The sequence below is a fragment of the Neltuma alba genome, unplaced genomic scaffold (assembly GCF_004799145.2).
Source record: "Neltuma alba isolate B1F8T4 unplaced genomic scaffold, ASM479914v2 tig00011330_pilon, whole genome shotgun sequence".
Lineage (NCBI taxonomy): Eukaryota > Viridiplantae > Streptophyta > Magnoliopsida > Fabales > Fabaceae > Neltuma > Neltuma alba.
Genome location: NW_021636035.1, coordinates 47,491 through 57,843, shown reverse-complemented (window position 1 = coordinate 57,843; position 10,353 = coordinate 47,491). Strand labels below are relative to the sequence as shown.

Below are 10,353 nucleotides of genomic sequence, written 5' to 3'. Positions count from 1 at the left end.
GAAAAATTTGATGCAGGTATTATTTTTAAAAATATTAATATTTTATCAAATTAAAAAACCAAACTAAACGTTATATAAAATAATAATACTTTGGTTCTAGTTATAAAATCTTATTTATTGAATATAAATGAGATTTTATAATTAATAGAATCAAAAGTTTACTTTTGCTCCATTTTAATTGTAAGCCGTTTCAGTCCAAAAAAATAGGATGCCATTTTGAACTGCAAATTGGGCTTGGTCGTCGGGCTCAAAATTACTTGGGCTTATCAAGTGAGGATTTTTAGAGTCAGCCCAGTTCATAAACCATGAAGTCCAGAGAACAAAAAAAAAAAAGGAGAAACTTTCGTAGCTGAACTCGAAGGTTGAACAAGGCGCTTCTTCCTTTTCTCTTCAGTGTTCCCTCTAGCCTCCAACCAGGCAAAGGGAAAATATCAGAAGAGAGAAAACAAAAGAAGAAAAACCTGAGGGAATATATGGTATCGCATTTGATATCAAGAAAAGCGTCTGGGTTTCAATTCATTATTATTCAGAACAAGAGTATTTAGTTACTTTGTTCGCTGCTATGCGTTCACTCTGATATGTTTCAACGTCTTGGCGCTCACCGCCACATATACCGCTCTCAAATCTCCAAGTACGTTAAAACAGGACTCATCGACAAAGCCATTCAAGTGTTCAGCGAACTGACCCAATCAAAATGCCGCGTCTTGAGCTTGGATTACAATCGCTTCATCGGTGTTTTGGTTCGCGAATCGCGCTTCGATTTGGCTGAATATTATTATTGTAAGATGAATCTCCAAGGTTTTTCTTTGACGCCATTCACTTACTCGAGGTTTATTTCTGGTTTGTGTAAAGTTAAGAACTTTAGTCTCATAGAGAAGCTTCTTCAAGATATGGATACTCTGGGTTGTGTCCCTGACATTTGGGCTTTTAACATTTATTTGAATCTTTTATGTCATGAGAATAGGTTAGACATGGCTCTACAGGTCTTCTCTAGCATGTCTGATAAAGGAAGAGAACCTGATGTTGTATCATATACCATAATTATTCACGCATTATGTAAATCCGAGCGCCTCGATGAAGCCACACAAATGTGGGATAATATGATTGAAAAGGGGTTATCCCCGGATTGTAAGGTTAGCACGGCGCTTGTTATTGGGTTGTATAGTGGTAGAAAGGTTAATTTGGCATATGAACTTACAGTAAGTGTTATTAAGGGTGGAGTTGATGTTAATAATTTGATTTATAATGCTTTGATAAGTGGATTCTGTCGGATGGGTAGGATTGATAAAGCACTAACTATCAAATCGTTCATGAGGAGAAATGGGTGTGAGCCGGATTTGGTTACGTACAACATATTGTTGGATTATTGTTGCAATGAGCTTATGCTGGAGGAGGCAGTGAGGTTGATGGAGAAGATGGAGAGAAGTGGGATGGAACTAGATGTATATAGCTATAATGAATTGCTGAAGGGTCTCTGCAAAGCTCATAAGCTGGAGAAGGCCTATGTAATGATGGTGAAGACAATGGAAAGGAAAGGGCTGTGTGATGTTGTTTCATATAATACCATTATTAGAGCTTTTTGTAAGGCTCGTCAGATCAGAAAGGCTTACAAGTTGTTTGAGGAAATGAATGGGAAGGGAATTCAACCTGATGTGGTGACATTCACAATCCTTATAAAAGCTTTTTTGGAAGAAGGTAACTCTGATATTGCCAAGGAACTTCTTGATCAAATGACAAGTATGAATCTGCTTCCTGATCGTATATTCTATACAACAATTGTTGATTACCTTTGCAAGTCTGGGAAGATTGATATGGCTTGCAGTGTCTTCAGTGATATGGTGGAGAATGGAATAAGTCCTGATGTGATCTCATATAATGCCCTCATAAACGGACTCTGTAAAGCCTCTAAAATAACAGATGCCATGCATTTATATAATGAAATGCAGATGAAAAAACTCTGTCCTGATGAGGTGACTTTCAAGTTGATCATTGCAGGTTTATTAAAGGAAAACAAGCTTTCTGTTGCTTGTAGGGTTTGGGACCAAATGATGGAGAAGGGTTTTACACTTGATAGAGTCCTTTCTGAGAGTCTAATCAATGCCATCCAATCAAGTGATGCTACATGAGGAATGCAGTGGTTTGTATTCTGTGAACCTCCGAAAGACATAACAACTATATATACTCTTTCTGCAATGAGAGCAACAAATCTTTGCCAAATCATTCTGCTCCTCACAGTGCAATGGCATGTGCTGTCGCTGGATTCTGTGCTCACTTGTGCTTTTGCACTGTATGATATGTATCCTAACCTTCTATGCTATTTAATTGTTATTTGACTTGTTTACCTGTTGGTGCTAGTTTTGTATTCTTCTTGGGATGCCAGCCTATCCTTGTTATGCATTGCTTCACTAGGTTGAAGTTTATGATGTTCACTATACCATCTGTTGTGTGTTGCAGAGCATTAGTTTGGACTTTGGAGCTACTCATTCAACAGGCATTTCTCCTCGGTGTGACCAATATCTAGTTCCTTCTACCACAACGTTTACCCTGGTACATCCTTGAACGGAAATTTTTTTTTTTTCAGATTTTAAAGCACTGGCTTTCTTGGACATTATCTAATGGGTGAATATCTGGCTATACATTTAAGTTCCAAGACTTCTTATAATGCAACAGGTGATCGTTGAAGAAGAGAAGATCCCCTAGTTAGCCTTGTTGGGCCCAGGCTTTAAGTATTCAATTGAATAACATTTTTTAAAAAAAAAAAAAAACTGTGGTGCTGTTACAACTTGCAACCTTTTTGTGGTTTGTGATTTCTATTGGCAAGAAAAATCCAGATTTGTTGGCTTATATTGTTTGAAATTTCAAACTTATATGATATGTTATTGCTTTCTGTGAATTGAGGGGAAAAGACAAAACTAGAGGAGAAATTGTTTGAATGAAACGTTTAAGACAGATACGTCTCCCTCTTACGCAGATGTTTATGAGCTAAAAGGTATTATGTAGTCCAATGTGTACGGTGTACTATAATGTAGTACAATGAATCTGAATGCTACTCTAGTCTATATATGATTAATCTAGCATTTCCGTTACCTCGTGAATACTTTGTTAAAATTTTGACTGTCCTGTGATGTAATTCACCCGTGTACATGGCAGGATGAAGCAAGTTTGTTTAGGAAAATGTCTCCATGCAACCTGCACGTATCCAAGCATGTTTGAAGTTCTTTAAACTCAGCACGTTTTCTTAAGCGGAGAATTTGCTTCAACCCGTAACACTATTTTGTCCTCTTTGCCTCTGCCAACTCCTATCTGATACAAGATTAAGAGAACAAAATGAAAAATGCTTGGACGCATGTATCCTTTAGAGATTGCATAACGTTGTTGAAGGATTCTGAAATACCGAATCTCAAGATATTTGGTAAGTTTTCTGCCACTTTTTGGCTCATCAGTGCATGAAAAATAATATCATTTAATCACTCAATATAAAGAAAAGAATTTGTGCCAGGTCATATTCCATGTAGTTGTGGTGAAACCAAGAACTTGTGACATGTAAACATGTTGCTTTCTTGCTACATATCTAGTTTCTTTAACATAAAATATAATGTCAATCTCCTAGTATGTTGAATTTGCTCTCATCTGACAAAACTTAAGCTGAAGTTCTGTGCGCATTATGCTTCGGTCTTAATTGATATAGATGTGGACTTTATCTTTTGAAGTTATTATTACTCCTTTGGTCTTATTTATAAGTCACTTCTAATATATTTCACACAGACCAATAAAAACTTTAAACTGTATGAACTTTCCTGAAAAATTCAACAAATTTTCAACTTTATCCCTATTTAATATATATTATATCTCATGAAAACAAAGTCAACACAATAACAAATGAAGGGTAAAATTATACATTCATGTGAAAAATTTCTCTTTCTGTCTTATATATAGGACAACAAAAAAAATCTCTTATTTCTCTTCCTTATAAATAAGACCAGAGGAATAATTGCTAATGCTAAGATGTGTTGCTTGAGGCACCAGTTCATATTTTGATACATCTTTTAAATATGCTACCTTTGGTGTTAATATAAGAGTTAGTAACTAATTTGAATATATTAAAAATATTAGTTAAGTTGGTCATTTATAATAAATATGTGTTGATTTCTTCAAACTATTCTCATTAATCATGTGTATTGGAACAACTCTTTGGTAGGAATTCCTTAAAATCAATAAAGACATTTTGAAGAAAAAATCATAAATTTGGAAGACAAAGTGGATTGAGGTTTTATAGGATCAAATCTTACCCACCAACTAGTTTTTATATTAAGGGCCGGAGGTAATATTTTCTATTGATGAATTACTAGTTGTTGTAGTTTGCCGTAGGATATGATGGTAATTACACAATTTTACACTGATGTAAATCCACTGTTTTTGGTAAAAACCAAAAAACATGTAAATTCACTGTTGTTATTAAAATTTGCAGGGGCAGTCTTCCTTATCTGATTAATGCCATGGCAGAGTTCGAATTCGATTCTACACTGTTGAAATACTAGCAGCACGAGCGAAATGTAACCAGGAATTGTTAGAAGTCAGTGTTCAGGAAGTCGGTAAGCTTATACTGTCAAGTTCAACTGTTGGACACACATCTGACATCTCTGAGTGCCCATTTTGTGGGGATGAAAAATATTCATGGCAATAAAACAGAGCTTGCCTTAAGCTTCTTTATACAATCAGTAGTTCTACTTAAGGAAGTTTGAGGAGAAATTTCCCCAAGGCATTTACCACGCGGCCAGATTGGCCCCTCCGACTCCGAGCGGATTTCAACTTGCGGCAGCATCGGTTTGATTTTGACCGTTCAGGCGTCTGTTGGCCAAGTTACAGAGCTGGTCTAGTGGGTGATGTTTTTCATCCTGGTTCACAGCAATCGATTTTAGATTTAGGCTTGCTTGTTTAAAATTACCAAAAAAAAAAAGTGGTTTCAGTTGAATAAATATAATGGAGTGGCTAACTGCGATAATTAGATCAGCTGGTTGGGACTATTCTAGTTTAACCATGAGTTTTGAGTTCGAGATATGAGAATGCAGCATTTTAGGAGCCAGTAGCGTCAACTTTAATGGTTCCTGTCATGTCTTGATTCGAATTAGTTTGAGTTAGTTGTTGTGCCTGAAAGATGGTTTGACTTAGGATATGGGGTGCTTATACTATAAAAAGGGGGTAACTTGTAAAGATGGTAATGTGTTGAAAACTTACTTCTAGCTTATTTTGGTAATTTACATCAAAATAAGTTAAAATTAGATTATTCTCAACACAACTTCTCATCTTTTCTCTAACAACTTTTTTATATTTGATCAGCCAAAATTACTTTTTCTCTAATTTTAATTAACGAGTTAGTCCATCTTTAATTCATTCGAGTATATTCTGGTGGGTTTTAGATTACTTATAATTTGTTTTTTTGTAATTCAAAAGCATCTCCTAGATATAGTCTAGAAAAATGGATCTTTTACTTGTATGCATTTATTTATTTGGGAAGAAAGTGATATGGGAAAATGCAATTAGTCGGATTGTAAAATATTTTAATTCACAATTTAGGGACAGCTTTGCCACATTGCTTGAATTAAAACAGGAAATTAAAACTTAGTTTTTTTATTCAAGTGTTTAAGATTAATTAGTACAATACACTAACAGTAAAATTCAGACTTAGTAAAGCTCAAGTTCTTCATATTTTGTCTTTGGAAAATTAACCAAGACAAAAAATAGGAAAACGAACTAGAAAGATTGTCTCCACTCTTCCCAAACAAACAGCTATACACGTTTCGCGATTTGCCTTGAAATGAATCATTGGTGATATTCCTCTAGGTGATGCTCATTCCTATTCTCTATTTTTCCTTTGGAAATGATCACTAATTCCTTCTGCTGTAAATATCTCAACTCAATCTTCTCAAAAGAAAGGGCTCTTTTCATCATAGCAAAGGAAACCATTCTTCCTGAACAGCCTCCGAGCTGCAACCCTGATTGACAGACCCATCTGTGATTAAGAACATGGTTTAGCTAAGGGCTGGGGCATCCGTATATCACTGCTGAAGTGAAAGAAAATGTGATGTGTTCACAGTATTTGACTTACAAGCTCAAGCATCGCCCCTTGGACATGCCCACGCGTGCCTAGCTCAAACAACCATCTTTCTAAATTTTGGGAAAAAGAACATCACAAATGTGTCAATGCGAGGATCACAAAGGTCAACCAGATGGTAGGTCAAAACCAGCAGATACTCGGGCTGTACAGTATAATGGTGGCCCATTAATACCACCATTGCTCCACCAAAGAGATTGTTCAAGAGATTGGTGCTACAAGCTACATTTTCGGTAAATGTGAAAATGAAGAAATCACAATAAGAAAAGCAGAACAAATGGTGCAATTATAAGAAAGGTTCAGAGAGCTCCATCTCATTTGAAGCCTGTAATTGTTGTGCATCAGGCCGATGAGGTCCTACAAAGTCCATGCCAAGCCACTGCCATGGCCAGCACACATATCTAGGCCTACTTCGGCTCCTTGAGTCTTCCCTGCTCTCGAACTCTTCGAGCTGACGTGTAAGCTCCTCCACTCTTTCCCTTAGCCGTGATGCCCTCAAGTCTGCCAGCCTCAAAGATTTCTCTGCTGCATCCCTTGCTGCCATTGCAGCAGTTGTCGTCTCTTCTTTGAATTTTAGTTTTTTCTCCGATTCCAGCATGGATTGCTTTGCCTCCTCAAGTTCCTGCTTAACTGCTGACAGCTGCAGATTTTCCAACCAGTAATTAGGAATATTGCATCTTCAACGAGGAATACTAGCCAGTAGTAGCAATGTAAATATCGAATTTTGTAACACACCACAATATTAACCTGCTGTTATTACAGTGATAAACTTGTTGAGCAAACCCGTAAGAGTACTTTAAAAGAGGCACATCAGAATATGATGAGTGCACAATAGCAACCAGCAATCTGGCTCAGTAATTTTGAATTTCACATTTCATTGTTGCTCAACCAAAGCTGGAACTTTACCATTGAACGGTTTATATATTTAGTGAAGCTTTGAATTATGAGAATAGTGGAATTTACAAAATTAAGAGGAAAAAATAATTATTTCCATCTGTGATTAACATAATCATTCTATTTAATCCCAACAAATAATCGTGAATATCCAGTAAGATTGCTATAACAGGGGGCATACCTGTGTGGCAAATTCTTGTTCAACAGCTCTTCCTGCGCCAGCTTCTTGCTCTGCTGCCACCTTCCATCTATTAATTTCTTCTTCAGCAGAAGCAATGTCAATCATTAACCCCTCAACCTACATCATAAGTAGGTTAAGTTCATACTTAGAATCAAAGAAGAATTAACAGTTAAATCCTATCATACAATCCACAGCATACTCAACATTGATAGACAATACGCAAATGATTAGTTCTTTTTTCCTTTTTGCATGACAAATGACAGGTAAATTTAACCAGTGTTTGGGTGACAGTAACTTGATCGATCTAATGACGAAGAAAAGATATGTAAGCATACACTTTCATTTGCAACTTTCTCCTTCTCTTCAAGTTCTTCTATTCGTTGCATTCTAAGGTTCAGCTCTTTGGCCTGATCTTCGACGTGCTGCTTAAGTAAACTCAACTCTGTCCTTAATTCAGTTGAACAAAGTAGTAAAACCCACAATAAATTTAAAAAAGGAAAGGTCAGCATAGCTAAAAACTGAAATTATACATAATCTCCAGAGAGTGAAAATGAGAAGATTTTCTTTCAGCCAATTTCAAATTAGATACACAGTAAAAATTTCGGAAATTTTCTCAGTCATGTACCTTAATTCATCTCTAGCATGCTGCAGATCAATAATCTCAAGCTGAGAGGCCTTAACAACGTTCTCCAAAGCAGCAGCCTGTGAGCAGTATATTAATATAAAACTCACCACGGAAACTTCAAAGTGCAAACAACATTAAAGGCAATAATTTACAATGAAACAAAACAATGCTAGCAAACACTTACCAAAGAGCATATGTCATCCTCTTCTTTTTCCGTTACATTTGCCTTGTCGTTTGAAGCTGCATCCCTTCCGTCTCCAAGAAGCTTACTAAATTTGAAATCTATCCCAGCCTCCCTCAAACCATTTTCTGCAGCTAGGAACAACTCATTTTTTCTGGAAGATGGATCAGATGTTATCCTCTTCGACAAAGCACTTCTAAGTAAAGAACCAATTTGATCTTTCTCCCTAACTAATCGAGTAGCTGTATCTTCCAAAGTCCTGATTTCATTATTCTTATTTTCAAACACATCCTTAGCTTTCTCGGCAACAATCCTAATCAATTCATATATAGATTCCATCCCTGCCAAGGAGGCGCGTATAAGTCCATCATTGTCTGTTACTTGAGGAAGAAACAAGGATTCCGACACTTCAGAATGATTTGCATCAATGATCTTAATAACATGGTAAGTCTGGTTATGAATTTTAGAGACAGAACTCAACTGATCGATCAATAAAGTCCTCTGTAATTCCATGGTTGTCTCTAACTTACTCAACTTGTCATCGTAATCAATGACAATCTGTTTCAACTCTACTGCTTCATTTACCTTTTCATCCTTCTCGGCTAGCGTTCTCTCCAAATTCTCAACGATAGAAGTTTTCTCTGTGACCTCTTCCCTTAATTGACTAATTGTTGCTTCCAGCTGAGAAACCTCAATGGCAATCTCATAATTCCTCTGCTCCATCTGCTCTCTTGTCTTATTCCTAGATTTAGCAGTTGACTCAATCTGTTTAACAAGCTCTTCAACAATTTCATTAGCTCGCATAATTACTCCATACGCTACAGCTGCCAAACCCGTGTATTTCTGCGATCTGGCTAACCCATTACCAGCAAAATTTTTGAAAATACTGACCTTCGCAGATATTTTGTCCATCCCATTCACTAACATCTGGGTAGAATTTCCAATTTCCGATCGAAGAGCGTCTCTCTCCTTCACCAATTCATCGAATTGCTTGGCAATCTCATCTCTCTGAATCGACAGCTCATTCTTCACTCTGTTCGCCTCAGCCAATTCCATCAAAAGCTTGTCTTTCGAATTCTTAGCATCTTCTATTTCAAGCAAAGCCTCATCTCTCTGCCTCCCGAACTCATCGCGTTTCTTGATAGCCTCGTGAGCAAGCGCCTTCAACCGATTGAAGGAAACTTGCAATTCGGATTTAGAATTCTCGGCCGTCTGGCGAGCTTGGCGCTCCCGATCGAGCTCCACGAGAAGCTCCCTAACTCTGTCAGCAGAGACATCTTCCGGAGCCGGACTCCGGATCGTAATTGGCACGGGATTGTCATCATCCTCAACATCACTAAGGACAGCATCAGCATCTCCGTCACCAACGGCCGCCATTTAGATAATATTATCGGCGATCAAGGAAACAAAATAAAGCCCTTGAAATGGGAGGAAGTTGAAGGAATCTGTATTGAATTGGGAAATCCAAGAAGCCCAATTATGAACGAACACTTGGAGTTTGGGACAATGGCTTAATAAATTAATATAAAATACAAATATGGATGGTCCTTTTGATCTTTTGATTGGAATCGCTTGCCACTGATACTAAGCAAGTGGAAATGGAAGATGATGACAACCGCGACGGCGATTATATTGGTACCCAAATTGAGCACAACACAACACCGTCACCGATACTGCGTCCCAATTCGTCAGTCTCTTTCCTTTTCCTCTCTGGATCACATCTAATTTTAATCTTTTTTTTATACAAAAATACGAATTATAAAAAGAAAGAAAGAAGGAAAAGGTACAGGCGAGTAGCAGAAGAAACCGAATATATATATATAGAGAGAGAGAGAGATGATTAAAATAAAGGGCTTTCAGGGATGAGCTTTGGCGCCGATTTGATTGAGAAGGAAACTTCGTCTGAGTGAGAGAAACGGCGAGTCAGAAAATGACACACAACCTGCCGAGTTGCTTCGGTCTTTCAAGTGTGGAAAGGACGAACCAGAAAATGAGAAAAGCTCCCACTTGGAAACAAGATTTTCTTTTTGGCTTTCGTTTTCTTAGCCTTGTACAGAAAGTTCCCCTCCCGGCCGATGACTTTGACGCAAGAAACACAGCCCGGACAAATCCCGCGTCCAGCTTATTTGGAAATTAAGAATTTAAGTGCATGTTCAGAATAATGATAAGTCAGTTGGAGAAAAAAAATTTAATGTTTCCCATGATTGTGGGGTGACTTTTTTAACCCCTTTAAATTAAAAAACTAATTTTTTTAATATATTATTCAAATAAGTTTTATCAAATTAAATTTTTTAATAAAAATCTACCTAAACATAAGTTATATTATATTAATTAATTTTTAATCCTAAATTCGGGATAAA

General features: G+C 37.0%; 2 protein-coding genes across 3 annotated transcripts; one reads left to right on the top strand and one right to left on the bottom strand.

Annotated features, from left to right (window-relative positions):
• Positions 1–421: 421 nt before the first annotated feature.
• LOC114712043 (pentatricopeptide repeat-containing protein At1g13040, mitochondrial-like) lies at positions 422–5,077 on the top strand. 2 transcript variants are annotated; one of them, XM_028896495.1, is made up of 4 exons: positions 422–2,137; positions 2,455–2,547; positions 3,151–3,412; positions 4,469–5,077. In XM_028896495.1, exon 1 carries the CDS (start codon positions 579–581, stop codon positions 2,124–2,126), a length of 1,548 nt encoding a protein of 515 aa, XP_028752328.1. In that variant the 5' UTR covers positions 422–578; the 3' UTR covers positions 2,127–2,137; positions 2,455–2,547; positions 3,151–3,412; positions 4,469–5,077. The 2 variants fall into 2 exon arrangements, 1 of the variants encoding a protein (XP_028752328.1); XR_003737191.1 differs by lacking the exon at positions 422–2,137 and adding an exon at positions 2,205–2,287.
• A 1,151-nt stretch (positions 5,078–6,228) lies between these two features.
• LOC114712041 (myosin-9-like) lies at positions 6,229–9,954 on the bottom strand. The gene is made up of 5 exons (XM_028896493.1): positions 7,997–9,954; positions 7,813–7,889; positions 7,523–7,634; positions 7,188–7,304; positions 6,229–6,752 (listed from the first exon to the last, which is right to left on the bottom strand). Exons 1-5 carry the CDS (start codon positions 9,368–9,370, stop codon positions 6,399–6,401), a joined length of 2,034 nt encoding a protein of 677 aa, XP_028752326.1. The 5' UTR covers positions 9,371–9,954; the 3' UTR covers positions 6,229–6,398.
• Between the last annotated feature and the right edge of the window lie 399 nt (positions 9,955–10,353).